This window comes from Lithobates pipiens, unplaced genomic scaffold (assembly GCF_037356315.1).
Source record: "Lithobates pipiens isolate NorthernLeopardFrog02 unplaced genomic scaffold, aLitPip1_a1.2 Scaffold_16, whole genome shotgun sequence".
NCBI lineage: Eukaryota > Metazoa > Chordata > Amphibia > Anura > Ranidae > Lithobates > Lithobates pipiens.
The window spans coordinates 541,683,396-541,709,984 of record NW_027507748.1 but is presented as its reverse complement, the minus strand read 5'-3'; the positions used below and the strand labels follow the sequence as shown (position 1 = coordinate 541,709,984).

Genomic DNA, 26,589 nt, shown 5'->3' with positions numbered 1-26,589 from the left:
CCCCTACATGCCTCTACCCTTCCTTTGTATGCGTTTTGCAGAGTGCCCTTCCTATGTGATCAGCGATAGCTACCGTTCAGCCTGGCGCTAGAATGAGGAGATGTTCCTCAGCCGAGAGCCGGAAGAAGACTGTTCATGCAGCCCTCTGTTGCCTCTATTTATAGTCCTGCGGCCCTACGACTCCGCCTCCTGTGACGTTACGTCTAACGGTCCACTAGTACAAGCTGTTCACGTGACTGTAGCTAATCCGCCACATGACCATACATAGCTCATCAGTCAACTTAACCACTGTATATATCTGAATATAATATTTGTTTAAAGGAGTTGTAAAGCTTTGTTTTTTATTTTCTAAATAGGTTCCTTTAAGCTAGTCCATTGTTGGTTCACTTACCTTTTCCTTCGATTTCCCTTCTAAATGTTTTTTTTCTTTGTCTGAATTTCTCACTTCCTGTTTCTCCTCAGTAAACTTCACACAATCATCTGAGCGGTGTTTAGTCAGCCAGAACAGCTTACTGAACAGCTTACTGAGGAGGAACAGGAAGTGAGAAATTCAGACAAAGAAAACAAAGAAAAAAAAACATTTAGAAGGGAAATCGAAGGAAAAGGTAAATGAACCAACAATGCACTAGCTTAAAGGAACCTATTTAGAAAATAAAAAAACGAACCTTTACAACCCCTTTAAAGAGGAAGTAAACCCTGATGGGTTTACTTCCTCTTTTTTTCCCTGCAAAGGTAAAGCATAATGGACTACTATGCATCGCATAGTAGCTCATTATGTGTCACTTACCTGACACAGGAGCCAGCGAAGTCGCCGCTGATCCCTGTAGTCCGCCGCATCCATCTTGCTGGTGGCATCTCGCAGCTCCGACCAATGACAGCGGCGAAGCCGCGATGACGTCACTCCCGCGCATGCGCACGGGAGTCGCGTCTCGCAGCTCCGCCTCTGCCATTCGGCGAACCTGCGATGACGTCACTCCCGCGCATGCGCACGGGAGTCGACAAATTAGGCAAATCCATTCTTGGATTTGCCGCAGCGGTGCCCATTTTCGGGCAAATATCTCCTAAACCATATAGGTTTAGGAGATATTGCTTGGACCTACAGGTAAGCCTTAATCTAGGCTTACCTGTAGGTCAAAGTGGTTTGAAGGGGTTTACTTCCTCTTTAAACATTGTTTAGTAGCACCTTTATGAAGTTCAATCGATTATAAAAGCAGAAATAACTGCATGGCCATACGTCACATTTCTTTATTCCACCAATCAGGATGTAATCACTGAATTGCGCTCCTCCTGCCTGGAGCCAGATGTGTTGTTTTTCTTGATTTACTTTTTGTTATAGTCTTGCTAGCAAGAAGATGATATTAAAAAAAAAAAAAAGACTTGGTGGAAATGCAGGGGGGTGATTTTGTCTCATTCTGCAAGCAAGGTGTACGTTCAGCTTTTTCTATCATAGATCGACAATAAGCAGCGGCAGCTGTGAGTTCTACTCTCTGCCACTGGAGGCGCTGTACCTGTAACACAATCCCCTAGTGTGTCGTTCTCCCAGCAAACTGCATGCCGGGATTTGTAGTTTGTTTTCGGTAAATATTGCGTATTACGTAGTATGCGTCCTGGTTTCCCGGCATGCACCGTGTAAGTAAGATGGCGGCCTGGTGAGAACGAAAAAGCGACGTTCCAGTAGAGGAGAGTGGCGGAGTTGAGGTGAGAAGTGATGCAGATGGGGGAGGCCATGGGTGTATAGCTATTACTGAATGTATTTCCTCAGAGACCATCTGACATTGTACAAACCAGGCACTGCTCTCAGAGCCAGGCTTTCCAAGAGCACCTCTCCCTTCACACAGTGGAAGCACCTTATGAGTTGTATAGGGACTAGGTACATCTCTGAGGCACTGGGCGCCTTATGCCTCAGTTCTCTCCTACTAGTTCCTGTCCTGTATTGTGTCCAATGTATATGGTGCTGGAGGAGGATGTACAGACTGGGAGCACATTGGTGTCCTCGGGGAGGACTGGAGATTAAAGCAGGGTTCCAGTGCCCAAAACGTTTATTTATTTTTTTGGTACAATCAAAAAGATTGTTCTTTAGGCTGGGTTCACACTGCTGCGGGGGGAGATCCGGATGTGATTCGCACCGCAAATCACATCCGATCTCCGTAGCGATGCGAGTTCAGCCATACAGATAGTATGGCTGAATTTGCATCGCTCCCGCAGCAAACTCGCACGGGACCCTTTTTTTGGTCCGCAACAGAATCGGATCGCATGGGGGTTCACACCATGCGATCCGATTCCTGTGCGAGTCGGCAGATCGCACTGCGATATGCGGACGGATCTGGGGGTGTCATTAACATATCATTGACACTCCCAGCCGTCCGCATAGGGCAGTGTGAACTGCCGGCGGGAGTAATGCGATGCGGGAAAACGCAGCGGATTCGCGGCGTTCCCGCATCGCAGCGGTGTGAACCCGGCCTTAAATGTATAACTCACTTGTTCCAGGTTTTCAGTTTTAAAGATGTCCGTTTTTCTCTTGTAAAAATAAACTTTTAAATGTTGTTAGAGCTGGTTCTCGTCTTGCCTGTGAAGCCCACAGGCATCCTCTTCCGGCATACAGTGCCGCTGATTGACCAGCATGCGCTGCGTGTTGTATCCACAATCTCGTGCATGCGCAGTAACTTTAATTAGGAGCACCGTCAACTGCTCAGGTTGCCATTGCAACGTGCGTCGTCGTCGGAAGTCCCGCCCCATTGTGATGGCAACGGAGCCACCACACTGACTCCTGGGAACAATGACACAAGCTCCCATATCCGCAATCACAAGATACAGGAGCTAGACAACATGAAAAGAAAAAAGAAGGTACAGTAGAAGGGGAGGGTGGGTGGGGGGGGGGTCCAGTTTTTATCAGATTCTTATCAGCTTGATATATTTTCTTAAAATCGGGTGGAGCTTCACTTTAAGGATGAGCTCCAGCGTGTTCGCATACTCCACGCGCAGAGTCCGCCAGGAAGTCGGCACATCGCTGCACTAATCGCAGGCAGTGAGACATTGCCCAGATGTGCGGCTGCAGAGATCGGGCAATGTCTCACTGCCTGCGATTAGCGCAGTGGTGTGCTGACTTCCTGGCGGGCTCTGCTCGTGGAGTATGCGAACACGCCAGAGCTCATCCTTACTGGAAGTAAGAGCTGGACCCCATCCACTGTACGCCTGTCTCATGTGCAGTCAGGTCGCTGTGCTGTACAACTGACTGCATTGCTTTTAGTTTATTTTTTTTTACTAAACAAACAAAATAATTTTTTTCTTAGTTTCTGGTATATAATTTTATAAATAAGTTATTTTTCTCCGTCACTGATGTGCGCTCATGAGGTAGCACTTGTGGGCACTGTTGGGGCCGCACCGATAATAAGTATAGATGTCCCCGTGTGGATTGTTGCTTCCTGGCTTCCCTCACCTCACAGGCTGTCAACTGCTTGCAGAAGGTTTTTTCCAATAATGCATACTATTTTTTATTATTTTTTTGCAGCACACAAGGTAAAGCCATAATGTTCTAGCATGCATTGCATACTAGCACATTATGTGAAACTTACCTCAGAACAAAGCTTTCCAGCGGCCCGCTGACAGGGCTTCCATCTTCACCCGGTCTTCCTTCAGGGTTCACAGACTCCAGCTGTGTGAGCGTCTGGAGCCGCCGTTTATGGCACAGGACTCTGAAGGAACGCGCTGGGTGGCCATTCCTTTTAGAGTGCATGTACTGGTGAGGTCACTGGCTGCATGTACAGTTAATATCTCCTAAATGGTGTACGTTTAGGAGATATTTACAGTACCTATAGATAAGTCTTACTATAGGCCAGGGATATGCAATTAGCGGACCCCCAGCTGTTGCAGATCTTCAAATCCCATGAGGCATAGCAAGACTCTGACAGCCACAAGCATGACACCCAGAGGCAGAGGCATGATGGGACTTGTAGTTTTGTAACAGCTGGCGGTCGGCTAATGCAGGGATCTCCAAACTGCGGCCCTCCAGTTGTTGTAGAACTACACCTCCCATGAGGCATTGTAAAACTGGCATTCAGACATGACTAGGCATGATGGGAATTGTAGTACCTTAACCGGTTCCTGACTGGCTCTCGTCTATTTACAGGGGCAGACTGGCTCCCCTGCGCAAAACCCCATAACGGGTTTCCTTTAAGTGCCACCAGAGGGTGTGTGTGTTTCTGCTGCATGGTGGGGGACCCGATGTGCGTGCATGAGCGCCAGCACGGGGATTTGTCTGTAAACACACAAATCCCTGTGCTGTCAGAGGAGAGGAGACATGTCGTTTGTTCCTAGTAAGTAGGAACAGCGATATTTCCTCTTCTACTCGGTCCAATCCCCATACAGTTAGAACACACTGAGGGAACACACATTTAACCCCTTGATCGCCCCCTAGTGTTAACCCTTTCCCTACCAGTGACATTTACACAGCAGTCGGTGCTTTTTTATAGCACTGATCACTGTATAAATGTCAATGGTCCCAAAAATGTGTCAAAAGTGTTGGATCTGTCCATCGCAATACCGCTAAAAATTGCTGATCATCGGCATTACTAGTAAAAAAAAATAAAATAATGCCAGACGCTATAACTTTTGCACAAACCAATAAATATATGCTTATTGCGATTTTATGAAAAATATGTAGAAGAATATATACATGCCTAAACTGATGAAGCAATTTGTTTTATAAAACCATTTCTGGGGATATTTATTATAGCAAAAAGTAAAAAATTTATTTATTTTTTCAAAATTGTCCTTTTTTTTTTGTTTGTTTTATAGCGCAAAAAATGGGAAAAAAAACACAGGGGTGATCAAATAACACCAAAAGAAAGCTCTATTCGAAAAAAAGATGCAAATTTAGTTTGGCTACCACATTGCATGACTGCGCAATCACCAGTTAAAGCGACGTGATGGTGCCGTATCGCAATAAATGGCCTGGTCATTAAGGGTGTAAATCCTTCCAGGCCTGAAGTGGTTAAAGGGGTCATGCAATGAAGGAAATGATAGCAGAAGTTACCTTCAGTAATAAAAGCACATCAAATTGATTAGCATATCCGAAGATATAGATGGATGAATATACATTTTAAAATGTTCCACCAACTACCACTGCCTTAGCCTCCCTATTGCTTGTTTACTTGTTTTATTAGAGGTAACTTCTGCTTATGTGTTTTTTATAGTATGGTGTTTGAATTGGGCATGTTTATCATAGCTTTATTTTAAAGGTCATTAAAGTTGAGTATAGCTTTCATTTGGGCTGTGTAGTCATCTCAGTGGTGTAGTCATCTCAGGCCTCCCTACAATTCTACAGGTTGTTGGAGACACATGTGACTGACCTTTACATAATTTAATTTCTAATTGCTTTGATCAATATACCTTTTTTAGGCTACTTTCACACTGAGGAGCTTTTAGGCGCTAAAGGGCTAAAAATAGCACATATAAAGAGCCTGAAAAACCCCTCCCCTACCACCCCAGTGTGAAAGCCTGAGCGATTTCACACTGGAGTGGTGCGCTTGCAGGATGGGAAAAAAGTACTGCAAGCAGCATCTTTGGGGCATTGCAGGAGTGGCAAATACACTGCTCCTAAAACGCCCCTGCCATTGAAATGGCCAGCGCTGCCGAAGCGTCTGTAAATCGCTTCAGCAGCAGCACTTTGTGGGCACTTTTTACCCTTTTTCAGCTGCTAGTGCGGGTTAAAAGCCCCCCGCTAGTGGCTGAAAAGCACTGCTAAAAATAGCGGCATTTACAGCCGAAGCCCCACCGCCCCAGTGTGACAGTGCCCTTACATATTAATGTGTTAAAGCAGTTATTTTCTAGTCTACAATATGTGTGAATTAACTTTTTGTTCTATCTGTACACATGTATATCCTTTTTGGTTATTCATTAAAAGTTGGTTGTTTCTTTTTGACAGTTGGCCATTCTGTAAAGATGGCCGGGGAGCTGCCTGATAAGCGAGACCGAGATGGATCACCATCCAAGCACCGCAAACGGTCCCGTTCTCGCTCTGCTGACAGAGAGCGTGAAAGGAAGACTTCTCCATCAAAAGACAGGAAGAGGCATCGATCTAGGGAAAGAAGATCTCACAGTCGTTCCCGTTCTCGCTCTAAGTCTAATGAAAGGTATGTGTGTTTGACATGACCACAGTGTTTTGTTAATTCTGCTATTTTTCTATTGTAAAATACTACTTTTATATTTTAATTGCCAAACCAATCTGGCCTTTAAAAAAAAAAATCTCTGAGAAGAATTGTCTAAAGTAATCCATATACCACAGGACTGACGGGTCTTTTTTTTTTTTTTTTTTTTTCCCGAAATATGTTTAAACAGGGTCCAGTTTGGTGTAATTTGGGGGAAGGTAAAGCTAAGTTGTTTGTTTGTTTTTTTTTTTTTTTTTTTTTAGCTGTAGGGTCAGAGCGTGTCGTGACTTCTCTGCAGTGGGTTAGTGTGCTTGAAAAATGGTAGCATGAACAGGCCAGGCCTGAAATGAATGTGTAAGCATGGATAAAATACCACCTTTTAATTCAGCATTGTTCATTAAAATTTGTCTTTGCTTCCTGTAATCTCAATTTTATAACCTCATTATTCAGGTAGTGAGAGGAAGGGGCAGCACTCTACACCCCTCAGATTTTACTGCATTGTAGTATACTGTTAAACTAACAGATGACGTTTGGAGGTGAGAGCACATCAGCAAGCTGCAATTCTTTCATATCCAATTAATTAGTGCCATAACGGCAGTGGAGAGAAGTAAAAGCTCAGGCTTTTTTAGTGTCTGGCAAAGCTATCTGGTTTAGAAAATGGGTTAAAGTGGTCATTAAAGGATAAGTTCACCTTTCGTTACATGTTACTCATATTCAGGATGTATCATGTTATGAATGGACTGGCCCCAGCATCTCCCAGATCAGAGCTATGACTGCTAGAGGGGTGGTTCTTCCTCCCCGCTAGCTATCAAAAATGAAAAAAAAAAAGTGGCTGAGTATGGCTCAGCCCGCCAGGCTGCGTCACTGATTGATAGTACTTTGTGTATGGAAAACGAAAAGCTTGTAGCTTTGAATGAACCACCATGGCACTGTGGAGCGTCGTAGTAGTTCATTCATGCCTCCTGTCATGTATGGGATGTACGGTCAAGCAGATAAACAGGCAGATCTACTGGAGACCTGCATGGCACCAGCGATCTGTTGATCACTGGTGCAATGCTTTACAGGTTCCAAAATAAATTCACACTTTTTTTTTTTTTTTCATGCAAAAAAAAAGTGAACGTATCCTTTAACCACTTAAGCCCCGGACCATTTTGCAGCTAAACCAAGCCCCTTTTTGCGATTCGGCACTGCGTCGCTTTAACTTACAATTGAGCGGTCGTGCGACGTGGCTCCCAAACAAAATTGACGTCCTTTTTTTCCCCCACAAATAGAGATTTATTTTGGTGGGATTTGATCACCCCTGCGTTTTTGATTTTTGTTTGCGCTATAAATGAAAAAAGAGCGACAATTTTGAAAAAAAACGCATTATCTTTTTAAATTTTGCTATAATTAATTTTTTTTCCTCAGTTTAGGCTGACATGTATTCTACATATTTTTGGTAAAACATAAAAAATTGCAATAAGCGTTTGATTTGTGCAAAAGTTATTGAGTTTACAAAATAGGGGATTGTTTTATGGCATTTTTATAAAAAAAAAAAAAAAAAAAAAAAAAAAATTCTTACTAGTAATGGCGGCAATCAGCAATTTATTTATTCCCCCCCCCCAAGTTTATTTGCAATAAAATACAGAAAGAAATCACTTTACGTCAGGGGACAAATTTGTTTGGAATCTAGGAGCCAGCTAAAAAAGTTAGGAGCCAGGTCCGTGACGGCGATCTGGACCTGTCCCTGGCCTGACATGGAGACGAGTGAGGGGAAGGTAGCCCCCAGCCCCTCACCTGTCTCCAAGTCATTGCCCATAGCTCTTAGAGGGACATTTATTTATTTTTTTTTTTTTCAAATGACAATTATTTTTTTAAATTGCATTTTAGTGTAAATATGAGATGTGAGGTCTCTCTGACCCCAGATCTCATATACAAGAGGACCTGTCATGCTTTTTTCTATTACAAGGGATTTTTACATTCCTTGTAATAGGAATAAAAGTGACACAAATTTTTTTTTTTTTTTTTTTTTTACAAGAACAGTGAAAAAAAATAAAAATAAAAGTTAAAATAATAATAAAAAAAAAATATTTTAAACGCACCCTGTCCCGCCAAGCTTGCGTGCAGAAGCGAATGCATATATGAAAGCGGTGTTCAAACCACACATGTGAGGTATCGCTGTGATCGGTAGAGTGAGAGCAATAATTCTAGCCCCAGACCTCCTCTGTAACTTAAAAAGTGCAACCTGTAGAATTTTTTAAACGTCGCCTATGGAGATTTTAAAGGGTAAAAGTTTGTCGCCATTCCATGAGCGGGCGCAATTTTGAAGCATGACATGTTGGGTATCGATTTACTCGACGTAACATTATCTTTCACAATATAAAAAAAAATTGGGCTAACTTTACTGTTGTCTTATTTTTTATTAAATACATTTTCCCCAAAAAAGTGCGCTTGTAAGTCCGCTGTGCAAATACGGTGTGACAGACAGTATTGCAACGACCACCATTTTATTCTCTAGGGTGTTAGAATAAAATATATATATCATTTTTAGGGGTTCTGAGTAAAGGGAAGGAAGATAGGCAGGCAGGGGAATTAGCATTGCATCCATTAGCATTGCTGGTTGTAATTCCAACGGCCACCACAAGAGGGCGCCAAATTCCAGAAGGAACCATAGGATCGTAGAAGGCCTCAAAGCCGGGGGCTCAATTACCGCCGGCGCTTACGCGCCGGGGGGGTCCGCGGAGACAGCATACCCCCAGCTGTGCTGCGCCAGGTCGCTAATTCTAGTCGCAAATGCGACCTGGCTCCCGGGTTTTGTCGAGCCCTGCTTTACATACATGTGCGTACCTAATCTCCTGAGTATCTCATAACAAAGGCCACATTTTGTATATTTACTACTAATTTCCCTGAGTCATTCCATGTTGCACGCCAACTTTTGGCCACATAAGTGTCTACTACAGTCAGTCCAAGCTGATCGCGCCCTGTTGTCAACAAGCTCCATATATACATGACGGTGTGTAGGCCTACTCTATACAGGTGTCCGATGTATCTAGCCACCTATCCCAGACCTTGTGATATTTATCGGGGCACCCCCATGCTGGTATGATTTTTTTTTTTTGTGCGGTAGTGTTGAATTGATTTCCCCCATCCATACTTGGACCGTGGGGGGGGGCACAGTTCGCATCCAGAGCCTTGCTATCATTTTCCTAGCGCAAAATAGTGACTTTGACAAGTTTCAAGCCATCTTCCTTTACATCGATGTGTCTGGGAGTAAGCCCAGCAAACAAGTTTTAGGATCTAGTAGAAATTGTATTACTTGTGTCCAATAGGTCTGCATCGATCTGTACATCGCGGGTCCTGTGTGGCCTGATATTTGGCAATCCTTACAGGTGTGAGATAGAATATATATATAATTGGTTTAATCTGTCAGTCTAGGGGAAACTTTTTTTTAGTGTGTTCAAGAATCTCCTCCTCCCATCTATGCTTAGCTGTATCTGTAGACCGAGCTACGGAGCGGTTTGTTAGCATGTTATATAAAGTGGAGATCAATTTAGAGGGATCTACACCTGTTATCACGTCCGTCATGGGTAAGGTTTGTGGGTTAGGGAGACCATCATTGAATTGGGCTAGGAGAGCATGACGCATATGTGCATTCCAATGGGGTAATCACCTGGTGTAGGTAAACCACGCCCTTAGATGCCCACAAATTGGTACCGGGTAGTGTCCTCCGTTCCATCAGTTGGGGGTTATTCCAGAGAGGGGTATGGGAGTGCACAAAGTTGGCACCAGTCATTTTGAGTGCAATCTCCCATATGCGTCTGTGGTGTGTGAGCAGTAGATTACAGCCCTCTGGATGTTCATATGAAGCCTACGGATATTCAGAGCTGTGTTTTTGCCGGGCATAAACCCCGTTTGATCAGGGTGGATTAAAGTTAGAATAATTGGGTTGAGACGGGACACTAGAATTTTGGCCAGTATTTTAATATCTGCCTGATGCATAGAAATTGGGCGATTGGAATCCGGGTGGTGGGGATTCTTCCCCATTTTTGGCAGTACAATGATCATTGCCTGTAGGATAGAATTGGGGAGGGACTCAGACTCAAATACATAGTTGTATAGCCTGAGGAGTTCGGGGATCAGCACCTCCAGCGTACGCTGCATAAAAATCTAGTGGTAGGCCATCTTGTCCAGGGGCCTTGGCAGCCGTCAGGGACAATATTGCAGAGGCAACCTCATTGCTGGTAATGGGCGCCTCCAGGCTCACCACTTGGGTTTCGGACAGTTGGGGGAAGTTTATGCGCTGTAAAAGGGTTTGTTTCCTGTATTGGGGCCTCCACTTGAGATGTGCACAGATCCGCATAATAGGAATGGAATATTTCCGCCACCGATGCCGGATCCGTAATAAGAGTATGCTGGGCATCTAGTATGGATACTACCACTGGTGGCCTTGCATCTTGGTGGGCCAGGTAGGCTAAAATCCTGCCCGCCCGTTCCCCTTGCTCGAACACTTTGTCTTGAAAAGAAATGTTTGCATTTGGCTTGCTCGTAGTGTAAGTGATCTACTATACGTGTATGGAATTTGAGTGTTGATGCGTTATTCGGTGTGGGGTCTGATGTAAATGCATTGGTAGCGGACACTAATTTCTGAGGCCTGTTCTGAGCTGTATAGCGGAAGAGGCTTTCAATCTGTTTATGCGCCTGGACAAGACAGAACAGCATGCAACTTAAATGTCTCCCATACCGCACCCACCAGCGTCGTGTCCCTATTAGTATTAAAGTAGAACCGCCACTCTCTGTCTATGTTCTGCTCCCTCAGGGCCATCAGCCAGAAGGGATGAAGATGCCACAGGCACTGACCTGTCTGGGGGCCAAGTCGGATAGAGGGCCCAGCATGGAGCATGATCTGACAATGATCTGGCGTGATATCTTGCGGCCTCTACCAGGGGGATCAGCATGTCCGACACCATAATATAGTCTACTCGGGACATAGTGGACTGTGGTGCTGAGAAACATGAGAAGGTCTGGTCTTCAGGGTACCTATGTCCCCATGCATCAGTCAGAGAGAATTCCATAAAGGTGCGGCTCAGTTGGGAAGCACTATGGGGTGTTGTGGTGGGCTGCGGGTGCAGCATATCTTTTGGTTGGGTTTAAAACCATATTGAAATCCCCCAGCCGAATGGCCGGGGTTGCAGGGTATTGAGCCATATAGGACAGACCTGCATTTACCAGACTGACATTGTATGGCGGTGGTATGTAGCATGCCAAGATACCTATGTGGTATTGTTTACCATATAGGGTACAGTGCATAAAAATGAACCGGCCCTGGGGATCCGTTTGTATAGATATTAGATTGAATTACACCATCTTGGCTATTGGGACTGACACATCACGGGAGTATGGGGTATGCATGGCATGATAGGCCCATCCTATCCATGGACGCTTCAATGGCAATTGAAGCTGGCCTGTGACGTGTGTCTCAACTAGGACTGCTATGTCGGCCCGATAGGATTTGAGGCATCCGAAAACCGCAGTGCGTTTGATCTTATCTTGGACCCCACAGACATTCCACATCATGAATTTTATGGTGGCCATATGACATTAGGTAAAGAATTATCTATTAAGAGAATTAGAACGGTCCCCAGAGCAGGGTCACTTCCACAATCAACAGAAGCGCATATCTTGGAGCAATACACCAATAAACTTTGCCATGTATTCCATTGTATCACATAACTTAACATCTTATACGCTAATAAACATCCCAAATAACTCTCCCTCCATCCCTCCCTACCCACCCAGCCCTCAGCCTCCCCAACCGTGCTGGAGCATTGATCCCATAACTGTTACAACCTAGACTATACATCATGGTATCCTACCATGGCTGCTAACTCGCGGCAGCTTCACTATCACCCACGCCAAACTTCCAGGGCACCTGGGTGGTGAGTACTGTGTCTAGCCATTCAGGGGGCAAACCTTCACTGTGCATGGACTCCGTTGTAGATTTTAATATGTTGTATATCCTGGAGTGTTCGTAGACCCGCTCTCGGGTATTAGAACAAGTACAGTGAAGGGGAAGGATATTGACAGCAATTGTTGAGGATCTCAGTCCCCCTTCCCATAACCATTTAAAGAACCGTGAATCCAAAAACGTTAGACAATATAGAGGGTCCTTTTATTTTATAACGGTGCAGTCTCATTCCTGCAGTTAACTCGCCAAACCATTTTGCATCCCTCGGTTGTTGCCTCTAGACAGTATCCACGAGGTTCTTATCCACGTGAAAGGGGTGAGCAGGGTCAGTATTGGCTTGTTTCCAGCAGGGTATAGGATGTAGTGCATCTAATTCCTGTCCTATATTATCCAGAGTCATTATAATCAACATGTCCCTGCTCCCCTTATACAGTCTGTCCCCGAAGTCAAATTAAAGTCAGTAGTTATCTATCAGGATATATAGGCAAAGCTATTAGTCTTACAAGGGCATGGTTGTAAGTATCTTACCCTATACACGAGGCAGCAGCTGTTCTGTTTCAGGCATGGCGATTCCTGTCCGCCTCTCTGATCCAGCCATCCCGATGCCTGTGCTTGGTCTTCAAAAAAATGTTTTATCGTATCCTACAATACGAAGCCGCGCTGGAAATAATATTGCATATTTCAAATGCTGGGCCCTAAGGCACCGCTTGACATCCACAAAGCGGGCCCTCTGCTTCTGGACCTCCGCCGAAAAGTCCATGAACACCATCACGTGCCCCGCTTGAAAAGGAATATTGCCTTTCTCTCGGTTTAATCGCAGAATGGTGTCACGGTAATTTAGCAGCTTGGCAATAAAAATACACAGCGGAGCTCCTTCTATTGGGCGGTATGTGCGGGCATGCGGTGAGCCCGCTCCACCACAAAGGTGGCGGACGCGGCCTCTCTGCCATAAGTTTTGATCAAGAGCTTTTCCAGAAACATGGCCAGATCCGATCCATCAGCCCCCTCTGGTAATCCAATGAAACGGAGGTTCAATGTGTGGGCTCTGTTTTCCAGATCGTCATGTTTTTGGGCTAGCTGCTGGATTTGACGCTGCATTTCCTCGTGTGTGTGTGTGTGTGTGTGTTGCGGCGGGTAAAGTACATCTTCTGCCTGGCTGATTCTGGTTTCTGTCTCCTTGACCCTGTCCCGGATCTTAGTCCTGTCCTGCCTCATAAGGGAAATGTCAACCCTTATCTCTTCTATCTTTGTAGTCAGAGAGGACTGACATGCAGAGATGGCCTCCAGTACCTTAGTGGTATCAGTCCCTGTTTTGTTCTGTGGGTGAAGGCAGGGAGTCGCCATCTTGCTCCTCATGTTCCTTTTCCAAGCGCCTGTATTTTTTCAAGGGGAGGCAGCATAAGTCAGGCACAAGGCAGGGTTCCCAAGCCATCGGGATAAGCTGTCGGTAGGCTGTTATGGGCACTCAGGATAGTAGGATAGGATTTTCTGAGAGCGGAGCGCCTCTCACTCGCATCCTACATCATTACCGTCCAGGTCACGCCCCCGAGATGCTTGTTTACATTTACGATCGCGGATATCCCCGCGACCCGATTCACAGAGGTCCCGGCCGCCGTGCACAATGCGGCGCACATGCGACAGCAAATTTAAAGGGATGTAGAGGTACACCCATTTGCCCAGCCGTGCCATTCTGCAAACGTACATCGGTGTGCGCCGGTCAGGAACCGGTTAAAGAGGAAGTAAACCCTGATGGGTTTACTTCCTCTTTCATTCCCTGCAAAGGCAAAGCATAATGGACTACTATGCATCGCATAGTAGTCCATTATGTGTCACTTACCTGACACAGGAGCCAGCGAAGTCACCGCTGTCCCCTGTAGTCTGGCGCATCCATCTTCTCGGTGGGGTCTCGCAGCTCCGCCGCTGTCATTCGGTGAAGCCGCGATGTCACTCCCGCGCATACGCACAGGAGCCGACACGCTCGGCATCTCCGTCGTTGAAGATGCCGTGCTCAGTGCGCCTGCGCACCGCTGTCTACGGCGCATGCGCCGTAGACAGCGGTGCCTGTCTTCGGGCAAATATCTCCTAAAACGTATAGGTTTAGGAGATATTTCTTGGCCCTACAGGTAAGCCTTAATCTAGGCTTACCTGTAGGTCAAAATGTGTTGTAAGGGTTTACAACCACTTTAAGTTATTACCGAAATTAAATAATGTTTGCCACTTCATCTGCTTTTTGGTCAATCGGAGAATGTTTGCACGATTCAGAAACCTCCAGGACCCTGGTCAAGCATCCCTAGCTAAGCCCAGAAAGGTTTTCTTGTCTGATCGCTTGTTTCTCTTACAACAGACAGGTCCCTCCTCATCCTCATCCACCCCCCATATATATTGTTTGTCCTCCTTATCCATAGGCACAGAAATGGAAGATTGTATGTGCAAACTAGAAAGATTGTAGAAACTTATTTCCTCCAATATCTGTAGGTAGTCTATAGGGAATATTTTGTTGATTTGTACATCTGGTCAGGAATGTAACAATTAAAAATAAAAAAAAAAATGCACACAGCTAAATATTTTATTTTTCCTTGTTGAATTTTACACACAAAATGAAATCGGTCATAGAAGTGACTAATCCCTTGTCAGACACCATCTGGGCTTTCTGTCTGACAGGGAAAGCTAGAAAGGAAACTAATTTTGCTGTACTGTGTTTTTAGCTGTTAGTGATAATGTATAATATGTGTGTGTGTGTGTGTGTGTGTGTGTGTGTGTGTGTATCCGCTTTCACACTATTTAAAGTGTACCTGAACCCCAAAAAAACTTGTGCCTGAGTAATACCCTTAAAAATTGACTTTTTTGTCGAATTTCACTTTAGACCTCCTGTACACTTGTGGTTGGGGGCTTAACTGTGCGTTAAGCCCCCCAAGTCACTTTCCCTTAAGCTGGAAAGCAACAGCAGTGGGATTAAATATGCCTACAGCCTCATAGCTTTATCTGCAGTGTAAGATCTTGGCTCTGCTGCCTCTGACTGCTTGTGTCTCAGATTTGTAGTGCAATTTGGTGGTTTCCGCTACTGTGCTGCTTACTTTCATGCTTTTACTTAAAGGCATGCCTCTAACATGATGGCCATCTCCTTACACAGACAATGCTGAGCAAGACCTGGTAATACAGTAATGGGGAAATGTCTGCTTAATTAAGATCGCAGAAAAACCTGGTGACTAGTCCTTTGTACTATTCCTTCCTTGGCCACAGCATCCAGAGTTCAGTTCCTGTTTTAAACTTGTTAAGGTAAAAAATGTTGAGGCATCAGTATTTCTCCTCACCCCCGCACCCCTATTCCCCCCCCCCCCCCCCCTTTACACTTACCCGAGCCCTTAATTGATCCAGCGCAGTGCACCTTCTCTCGCCCCTCATTGGCTTTGCTGAGGCCATTTGCTCCCACTGCTGTCAATTCAATCAAAGCCAGTGATGAGGGAGGTGGGGGTCAAGGCTGAGTCAATAGACAGACAGACTGTGAGGCTGGGGGCAAGCCCGCATAAGTGTCCTCAAAGAAATCGGCTTTCTGTTGGGGCACTCACTGGTGGGGAGGAGCTAGGAGCATTGGCGGGGGCACCGAAGAAGAGGGGGTTCGGCGCCACTTTGTGCAATTCTGTTGCACAGAGCAGGTAAGTATAAAGCTGTTTTGTTGTTAAAAAAAAGTTTACTGCCATCAATATATCCCCTATGTATATATTTTATTTTAGAGAGACACAGGACTCTTTACATGATTAAAAATCTCTTTGGATTTGTGTTCACTAATATTTTAGGATTTGTTTTTTAGGGACAGAAGACAGAAAGATAGAAAGAAAGATCGGGAGAGAGATATTCGTCGGGACAAAGACAAAGATAAGGATAAGGACAAGGACAAGAAAAGATCCAGGTAAACCCAGAATATTATTATTTTTTTTTATTATACATGAATTATCACTTAACTAAACCACCATCATCAAGGTGAGTTTTTTTCCATAAAGTACTAGTATGCACTGCATTCTACAAGAGCCCCTACCTTCAAGTATCATTTAGTTGTTGTGCTTGCGTTTTTTTTTTTTTTTTTTTTTTAAGGTTTATTTTGCTTTAGTTTTAGGAGCAGCAAAAGTAGTTAGTGTCGCAGTGCACTTTATCGGACATATACTTACATGTTTTATTTTCCAACAGTCAGACGACGTTTTTTTTTTATTTTTTTCCTCCAAATAATTTTTTTTTTTTTTTTTTTTTTTCATAAACAAAAGATAAGACAAAGATGCAGGCACTATAGATGTAGCAAATAAATAATATTCATAAAGTAGCAGAGATCTTTTGAAGTAAAAAAGGACAGTAACATTGCGATTCCCGATACACCTGTGCTGTGGATCTTAAAGACAACTTGAACTGGTTCTCGGGTATGGTTGCGAGATTGCTGACATATCCTAGTGCAAAATACCATCATTAAAGAGAACTGTTAGCACATAGAGGAAAAGCTCAAGGAGGGCTAGGAAAAAGAAGAGAGGCAGAAAAGTGCAAGCTTCACCGCAACACTGCACTCATTCGAAAAGGGGAGGAAAAAAATAAGAGACCAGAGGGGTCTCAGGGTGGATCCTCCTTAAGATGCCATGGTTCTTAGACATGGTTATGGGCCTCCAGTCTATCCTGGATTCTAGCATTCAATTTCTCCATTGGTTCCACATTTTTAATCCTAGCATATAATGTACAGGAGGAAGGGGAGCGTTTCTTCCATTTAAAAGTTATTCAGCAACGCATAGCTGTAAGAACGTGGTGTAACAACTTCTTACAAGGTGGGGGACAGGCCCAACAAAAAAATTTCTGGAGTGCGTAGACTGGATATCTCAAAGGGGCAGCATAACGGCTGTTGCACGGAATGCCAATAGGAGATAATCAGTGGGCAGCTCCAATAAATGTGGAAGTGTACCTATATGACATCAACAGCAATCAGCACGCAGAATAGATGCTATTGACTGTTTTTATTTACCGCAAATATTGATAGGACTGTCCTGCACCACGACTAGTATCAGTACTTAATATTGTCCCTTTGTTGGCTTTAAGCATCGCTGGCAGCTAAAAATAAAAATTTCCAGAGGATTTTTCATGCCCTTTGAAGCCTTGTGTGCTTTCCCTAAACGTCTTTCAAGACAGCACCTAAGAGAGTGGCTCCACCCCCTAAGAAACAGGAAATGCCAACTCCACCAAATTTTGAAAGGAGGAGTCTCCCCACAGCTTGCCAGTTTTTGTTTCCTCTGGCAAGGGACCACCTAGTGAGAGTCGGGTCTCTGAGGTGCTGTCCTGAGAAGCCAGACTGCCTACCCCACCATCCATACCTTTTTGCCTCCAGAGTCCACCCCTCCCACACTGCACCAATGGTGGTTGGTAAGTGGGCTCCTCCCCCCCCCCCCCCCCCCCCTTCAGCTCAGAGAGAGGTTGACTGTTTCTGGGGCCGCTCCTAGACAGTGGCAGTCATTCGTGGGAATCCTCAACATGTCCAGTGCTAGAGTCCGCCATCTTTTTGGTGGCAGAGTAGAGACCCGGCCTAAAGTAAGGTATCTGGAAAGGGGCGCAGGCGTGGAGTCATTTCCACCAGAAACTGTGCAGGGGGAGAGGGGAGGAGCATTTCTGGTGCCTATATTCTGGTACCGGTGTTTTAAGCCACAACAAACACAGCACTGTGATTCTTTGGCAGTGGCACAGGCACCAGCAAGGCCCAGGTAAGAGGGCATGGGTGGTCTGCCCTGTATACTGTGGTGTCTGCTTCCGTTTTTTTTTTCTCCTGGTGGCTGGGGCCTGTGTGGGCACATGGAGTTGGCTATTGTACTACCTGTGCACCTGTGGTGAGCCCGTTAGGAGGCAGGTGTGACTCACTGGGATGCTCTTGTGTTCTTTTTTTGGCAGGCTAAGAGCTCTAATCCAACGATCAAAAAGAGATGTCCCTCGAAATATGAAGTTACCTGAGGGTTGGAAGAAGACACTGTCAAATTTACATTGACTGCTTAGTTAAGGAAGAAGCTTCTGCATGCACCGATTTAATCACCACGTTTAAGAAAGAGCTAGACGCTACCATCCAATCTTTTCGCTCTTCTCTTACAGCACCATCCCTCAGTCAGCCAACTACCTCAGGATCCGCTGAGGCCTCACAAATAATGCCAACGTTGGAGGCTAAAGCTGGTCCTCCTACCCAAGGGAACCATTCCACCTCTCACTCCAAGGAAGAGGAGGAGGAAGAGGCAGAAGGATGCACCTTCAAGATATAAACTGTCCTTAGAACAAGTAGACAGTCTGTTGAAAGCAGTCTGAAAGAATCTATTGCTGCAGGGCTTAGTGAAACAAAAAGTCACACTTTCCCCGTGCGTTCAGTAATCTATGAAGCAATCAAAAGGGAATGGGCAGATCCAGAGAAAAAAAACTTTTTTTTCCAAGAGCGCGTAAAAGATGCTTCCTGTTCAATGAAGACCCAGAGGTGCTTTGGAACAAAGTACCTGAATTGGACGCGACCTTTTCCCAAGTTTCCAGATCGCCCGACTTGCCATTCAAAGACGTGGGAATATTAAAAGGTCCCATGGACAAAAGGATGGATGAACATCTTAAAAAGGCTTGGCAATCCATTATGGGCAATCTCAAACTGGCTATGGCTACTACCTACATTTCTAGAAACATGGAGTTTTGGCTAAATCAGCTAAAATCCCACATTATAGCAGATTCACCCAAGCATGAGATACTTAATTCTTTTTCAATCCTAGTAGCAGCTGTGGCTTACATTTCTGAGGCATCTGCAGAATCAATAAGGATGTCAGTGAGATCCGTGGCCTTAACCAATTCAGCCAGGGCAGCCCTATGGCTGAAGACCTGGCCAGGAGACGCAGCATCCAAAAGTAAATTGTGTGCAATTCCATTTATGTGAGACCTTATTCGGTCCTGTTCTAGATTTAGTTCTAAATAGGACAGCTGATAAAAATATTTTCCTGTTAAAAAGAAAAACCAGCCCGTCAAGTGGCTTTTTCAACCTCAAACTCAGGAACAAGGCAATTAGCCCCAAGAGAGAATTGGTCGGCACAAAGGGACAAAGGCTGAGGGAATGTCCTTTTCCATCCTCCTACGCCAACCAATAAATCGCAATGACTCGTCTTTGCCAGTGGGAGGAAGGCTTCAGAAATTCCTTCCTCACTGCGCAAGCATGACAGAAAACCCATTTATTAGACATGCTTGCCCAGGGATACAAAATGGAGCTTTCGGATCTTCCTCCAGAAAGATACTTTTGTAACGAACCTGCCAAGGGACACAACAAAGGCCCTAGCCATTAAGAACCTGGGATCAGATTCAACAGGGGGTTGTGATTCAGGTATATCCAGAGGAACAATATTGGGTTTCTATTCCCATATTTTCCTGGTAAAGAAACCGTCGGGAACCTTTCATCACATTCTCAACTTAAAACCTTTAAACAGGTCAGTCGGATACAGGAGATTCCTCGTGGGCTCCATCTTTACGGTCAGAAATCAAGGGATGCTTCATGGCATCAATAGATTTAAGAGATGCATACCTGCATGTGCCTATGCCTCTGTCTTAAAAGTTCCTCAAGCTGGCAAGAAATAGAGAAGGAGGTGCTGCATCAGCAATTTAAGGCCCTTCCTTTTTGGTCTTTCATTTACCCTATGGTTTTTTACAAAAATAATGGCGGAAGCTCTTGCTCCTCTCCGTCTGCAAGGAATTGTGGTAATTCCTTATCTGGAAGACCTTTGTCTCTTCTAGAGAAAAATTGCATGTAGGCCTGGCCAAGGCCCGCAGTCATTTGCAAGACTTTGGCTGGATTGTGAACCTTCAAAAATCTAATTTCAATACAGCTCAGCAAGTTCAGTTTCTAGGTTATCAAATGTTTGTTCCAGAAGAGAAGAAAAACGGTCATGAATGTAGTAGCTAGGCTACAAACAAACCAGGAGATATCAATCAGGGTATGTCAGCCCTGTGAACCTTAACTTTGACAATGCCGGCTATTCAATGGGCGAGGCTCCATTTCAGACCCTTCAAGAGTTTTCTCTTAAAGGTTTGGGATCACAGCCCAGAAACCTTGGACACAAAAGTAAAGCTCCCCACCAGGGTCAAGAAGGACGCTTTGGTGGTGAAGTCAGTCAGCTTTGTCAAAGAGCTTACTATGGTCTTCCCCCAACCAAAAAGAGTCACGACAGATGCCAGCAGTTGGGGATGGGGGTGGGTCCACTCGGATCAAAGTATAGCACAGGGAATTTGGTCCCAATCCGAAGCAGGCAGGTCCTCAAACTGGAAGGAGTTAAAAGCAGTCACCCTAGCATTGGCTGCCTTCTCTCCAAACCTCCAGGGGTCCCATGTGCAGATTCTATCAGACAATGCCACTACTGTGGCATACTTGAACAAACGGGGGCACAAGGAGCAAGGATCTTCTATTGCTGTCAACGGAAATCCTGGAGTGGGCAGAGAATCATTTGCTCTCCCTGTCAGCAGTGCATCTCAAAGGGACGCTTAACAAAGTAGCAGACTTCTTTTAGCAGACAGAAAATTCAGGAAGCAGAATAGAGCTTGAATCCAGAAATATTTTCATTGATCACCAGGATGTGGGGGCGTCCACAAGTGTTTGCATCAAAAGAAAACACTTGGCTCCCTCAGTTCTTTTCTCTGCACAGAGACAGCGGCTCACTAGGGATAGATGCCTTAGCACATCCCTGGAACGTTCAAATGGGCCAAGCCCCCCACCCCCCTTTCAGCCAATTCCACTGGTATTAAGAAAAATACAAAAGGAAAAAGTGTCAGTAATTCTGATCACTCAGTTCTGGCTGAAAAGAGCCTGGTTTTCCTCCATTCTACAAATGACAGTCAAACCATTCCGGCAGCTTCCTCTCAGACAGGACTTGCTATTTCAAGGCCCAGTATACCATTCGGATATAGCCAGACTAAGCCTCACTGCTTGGTATCTGTGGAGCAGCTGTTAAGGAACAAAGGATTGTCAGAACCTCTAGTATCCACTTTACTTGCCAGTAGAAAGTAACTAGAGATATTTACGCTAAAGTTTTGGTGTCGTTTGTCAAACGGAACCGTATCGTACATTGCAAAATTGGAATTTCTACAAAATGGCGTAGACAAAGGTCTTGCGATTTAGCATTCTTAATAGCTGCCCTGGGAGTATACCTAGAAAGAGAGGCCAATTTCTTCAGTTCCTTTGGTTACAAGATTCTTTTAGGCGCTTACTAGGTCCAGACCAGTTCCTACTGAACCTTTTCCTAAATGAGACCAATCGGTTTTGCAAGCCTTCACAAAAGATCCTTTTGAACTGTTAAGGAATTTAACTCTCATAACGATATTCTTGGTTGCGGTTACCTCTGCAAGAAGAATCGGTGAACTACACGCTCTATCAGTAAAGGAACCATTTTTGTTAATTTACGCAGACAGGATTGTACTTTAAAACGGATCTGGGGTTTTTGCCAAATGTAGCGTCAGTTCATAACAGGTCGCAGGAAATCCCGCCAACTTTTTTTGTTCAAATCTTTCTGGGGAAAAAAAGAATTATATTCCATAACTTGGATGTAAGAAGAATTTTATTACATTACTTGGAAGTAACAAGGGACTTTAGGTCTTCAGAAAAGGCCACCAAGCATCAAAGAGTTCAATTGCTAGATGGCTAAAATCGGCTATTTCGGAAGCTTATTCTCAGATGGGTTTGTCTCCCCCGCTGGGAATACGAGCACACGCTACAAAGAAAAGCTGTTGCCACCCCAGATCAAATTTGTAAGGGTACTACGTGGTCAAGTTACCTAATGTTTGTCCATTATAACAGACTGTCAGCCAGTGATCAGGCATTTGGCAGAAAGGTCCTGCAGGCTGTTGTCCCTCCCTAGTTGGTAAGTCTTGATTGTCCTCTCCGGTGCTGTCCTGAAAGACGTTTAGGGAAAATTTGAGTTAGACTTACCGGTAACTTGTTTTCCAGGAGTCTTTCAGGACCGCAACGACCCGCCCTTTTCTTGTTTGTTTATGCTGTTTTTTAACCATATTCTGATTGTGTTCCAGCTTGGGCCGGAGGTATTCTGCTACAACGGACGATCTGTGGGGAGAAGCCTACTTTTAAAATTTGGAGTTGGTGTTTCCTAGTGGGTGGAGCCATTTTCCTCAGGTCAAGTCTAACTTGAATTTTTTTTTAATATTTTGAAAGACTTCCAGTTTCCCTTCATTCCCTTGCAGAAGTGAAAGGAAATAAAATAAAAATCTAACACAGCTTCCAAGCCTTTTCTGCTGTATCCAAAACAAAGACAAAAAAGTTTTGTGTACTGTAAAATAAACACGTAGTTACAAGCAGAAGATAACTTTAATGTCTGATTCACGCCACAGAAACACTCCAGTGCATCTTGGTGCATTTTTGATGCATTTTACTGTGTTCCAATACAGTCCAGTGCAGGAAAAAATGCAGCATGTTCTTCTCTTTTTTTATTTTTTTATTTTTTTCTCTAGAACTTGTAAGCCCTGGAACTGACTGCACTGGTGTGAACTATGCCATTGGAAACCATATACCTTACTTTCCATGCATTTTTGAATGCAGGAAAAAATGCACTGGATTGCATGTGGTGTGAACTGGCCCTTAATAATATAGTCTGGAGTCAAACTCTGATATTGGATGTTTGCTGTTAGGACCTTGTTCTGTTTTGTTGCCTGTATATTTCTGTTGAAGACTGGTTTTGCATAGCACAATATCTTTTTGTTTAGGTCCCCATCTCCCAGCCGCAATAAAGATGTCAAAGTTAAAAAAGAAAAAGATATAAAGAAGGAATCTGAGGAGGAATCGCAAACTGAAAAGAAGTCAAAGGTGGGCTTTAATTTTTACACAGTATTTCCCTGTGCTGTCATTTAGGGTTAGACATGTAAAATTTGTGCCTTTATATAATTTTGTAAGGAATGTTCTCCATGGAGAGTACGACCCTCATTCGTGTGGGGTGATCACATCCTTGCTGCATCTAGGGCAGTGTTTTACTTGCACAGGTGTTGCATGCATGCCCGTGATGGCAAGTCCATTTCATGTCTATTCGAATACAATGGCTGCATGAACACAGCTGTTGTGTCCCAATATAACATTTGTGCAGGTACACGCCCCGATCGCACCTGCGCGGATGTCAGACTGCAACATTGCAGCTGTGTCTGTCTTATATAATTCTGTAAGGAGTGTTCTTCGTAGAGATTATGGCCTCTTTCATGCGGGTTTATTACATTTGTGCCACATTTAGAGCAATGTTTTACTTGCACGGTGACGCACAGGTGTTGCCTGCATGCCGGTAAGGGCAAGTCCCATTCATGTTCGGACATAATGGCTGTGTCCCAATATAACATTCGCACCTGCACAGATTTCATACTGCAGCACCGTGAGGAGGGACTGCCAGTGGCAAACTGATGTTACAGGGGGCCCCACATAATATAATAGTCGAAGCGCTGGAAGCAGATTATTTTCCAGTGGGAGCCTAACATTAAAGATGATCTCTAAAGTATGGCAGTTAGTTAAGAGACTGATGGGGTATAAAGGAGTAACAGAATATTCTCTTCTCTGGCATAAAAAAAATCTGCAAGAACTGTCGGCTATTGGAAGGATTGGGGAATGGGAAAAGCAGGGTACGAGCCGGATGAATCAACTGTATGAGGGTAACGTTTTTTTTAATCATTTCAGAACTGAAAAAAGAATTTGGGATACCAAATTATAATTTTATAGTTCTCTACAGATCAGGCATGCCTTTTGTACCCAGTTTAAAAGAAAACCAGTGGAATGGAGCAAGATTCCCCTTCTCCAAAAGATAATTAAAGCTGATTTCTCCAAAGGACTTGTCTCAGAGGTCTATGCGCAAATAATTGGTAGAACTATTATTGACTTGGCGTCAAAAAAAGTTGGGGAAAGGACGTAGGGATAATAACCCTGGAGCAATGGAAGAAGATTATAGAACTGGGCCCATTGGTGTCGGTTTCCCCCTCAAAAAAGTATCACACCTGTTTTTATTGCATAGAGCTGTTTATATCCCCAAGAAAATGTATATGTTTGGTCCGAGACCCGATGATGCCCCAGGTGTCAAAACTGAATCGATATTTGGATGAGATACTCAATATTATAAATGTAACGTTCGGGACCACATTAGAATTAGAACCTAGAGTATGTGTACTGGTATGTGGATGCAGGATGAGGGCCAGTAAGCACTAAAATTGTGATTTTGAGATGTCTATATCAGGCTAGAAAAGTGATTGCACAAAACTGGCAATCATTGAGACCCCTGTCTCATGAAGAGTGGGTTAAGGCTATAAAAAAAGACTGTGTGGAAAGAAAAATTTTAACTAATTTGTAAAAATGTGGAAACCCTGGTTACAAAAGATGTATTATCCCCCTGTGAGAGATTGGGTTCGGAACGTAGGTAGGTGTCAATTCGTGTTAGGTAGTCCTGAGGCATAGATGCAACAAAAAGTAGTTATGTTAGGATTATAAAATTTTTTGGAAACCGGTAAGCTCTATAGCAGTGATGGCGAACCTTGGCACCCCAGATGTTTTGGAACTACATTTCCCATGATGCTCATGCACTCTGCAGTGTAGTGGAGCATCATGGGAAATGTAGTTCCAAAACATCTGGGGTGCAAAGGTTCGCCATCACTGCTCTATAGGGAGGGTTAGGAGGGAAGGTCTTACAGGAAGTGAACTATATACTATATCGGGGTGTGGGGGGAAAAATTTAAAATGAAAGATTTTACTGTGTTTTAAATCTGTGTACATAATAAAAATGTACTTGAATAAAAAAAAAAAAATATTGCATTCCTTTTTGCAAATTGAGCATTTTTTTTTGTTTAGGTGTCCAAGGTACAACCACTTTCACTGGAAGAGTTGTTGGCAAAGAAGAAGAAAGAGGAGGAGGCTGAATCTAAGGTAGACAAATGCATCTGTATTACTGGTATTATTATCGTCTTGGTGTCACAGAATAGAAGACTGTTGTGGCAATCTTCCTTTGTACATAAGAGGATGGTGATGGTCAATTAAGGATCCACGAATGAAACCGCACAAGTTTTCACTATTGCTGTACTAAAGCATAATCTATCCACAATAAAAATGTTTTACATTAAGCTTTTTTTTTTTTTTTTTTATTTTTTTTTTTTTATGCATTTATAAGTGTATATTTATATTAATTAATTGGCACCAATCAGTACCCTTGACATTTTAAACATAAGCATTGCTTTAATGCTTGTCTTTTTGCATAGCCGAAATTCCTTTCCAAAGCAGAACGGGAGGCTGAAGCCTTGAAACGCAGACGGTTGGAGGTAGAAGATAGACAGAAATCAATAGAAGAGGAGCGCAAAAAGCGGAAACAGTTCCAGGAGCAGGGAAGGCGGATGCTTGGTAATGTTGTGCTTCACCAGTAATGTTCAGTATAATGTTTTTAAACAATATCTAAAACTTTTTTTAAATTGGCTAGAGTAAGAAATGGTTAAACTTAGGGTTGCACAGTTAAACAAGTATTTTATGTTTAATGTACATCCTATGTTCTTATTTCTTTAATAGGCAATGGTGCTTGCCTTATCTGATTCTTTGTGATTTTTAATGTAATGTAATGAAAAAATTTAATACAAATCATTGAAAAAAAAAAATAATTTGGGTTGCACCATTTTTATTTTATTTTTTATTGGCGAGTATCGATGCTTTTGGTCAAGTATTCGCCGATACCGTGATGTGATTTTAAGCCCATAGAAAATTAATTCCTGTCCAAATCGCATGCGGCGTGCTGCACCGCTCCTGTGTGAACCCAGTCTGAAGTCCCTATGCCCAGGTATCGGTTTCGGGGATTGGAGCATTTGTAGGAGTACTCGTGCAAATACTCTTTATTAACACTGGTATCGCTGCAACCCTCGTTAACCAGTTCTGGGTACTTGTCTAGCAAAAATACACATTTTTCCATGTAGGAGAGAAATGTCGGTATTGGCCTGGGTGGAAACCAAGTGTGTTGGTTTTTTTTTTATTTTTTATTTTTTTTTTGCCATTTGTGTCCTGTCCAAGATGTTTGTTCTTGTTTCCTGTTTCTACATGGTTAAAGGAATTGTAAGGTCAGAATGGTTGTTTTTTTTTTTATTTTTTTTTTTTATTTTATTTTTTTTATATATCTTCATGAATACTATGCATTAAGGTAAGCATTCTGTGTGCAGAAGCCATCCAGGAGTCTCCCTCCTGATTGACTGAAACACAGCAGCGTCATTGCTTGCCGCTACTTTCAGTTGTCTAGCCAGTCATGAGAGAGAGGGTGCAGGGCCGGGTGGGGGCTCCGTGTCTGGGGGTTGAGTATTATTTGAAAGTGTGTGTTTTTTTTTTTTTTTTTTTTTTTACCTTAATGTAGAGAATGGTATGAAGGTAGGCAGCCTACGAGAGATGGAAATTTACTTGAACAACACTAATGAAGTCAAAGACAGTAGCCACCGACCTCTTCCCCTTTTATTTATATTAAAAAATATATTTTATTCTGAGTA

General features: G+C 43.7%; 1 protein-coding gene across 1 annotated transcript in view; it reads left to right on the top strand.

Moving 5' to 3' along the window:
• Positions 1-1,568: 1,568 nt before the first annotated feature.
• Positions 1,569-26,589, top strand: part of DDX23 (DEAD-box helicase 23) — a 43,358-nt gene continuing 18,337 nt past the window's right edge. The window contains exons 1-6 of the mRNA XM_077483319.1: positions 1,569-1,698; positions 5,924-6,131; positions 15,899-15,997; positions 22,822-22,921; positions 24,929-25,003; positions 25,333-25,471. Of these exons, the coding sequence (XP_077339445.1) occupies positions 5,941-6,131; positions 15,899-15,997; positions 22,822-22,921; positions 24,929-25,003; positions 25,333-25,471 (604 nt within the window). The 5' untranslated portion in view covers positions 1,569-1,698; positions 5,924-5,940. The remainder of the gene's footprint in view (positions 1,699-5,923; positions 6,132-15,898; positions 15,998-22,821; positions 22,922-24,928; positions 25,004-25,332; positions 25,472-26,589) is intronic.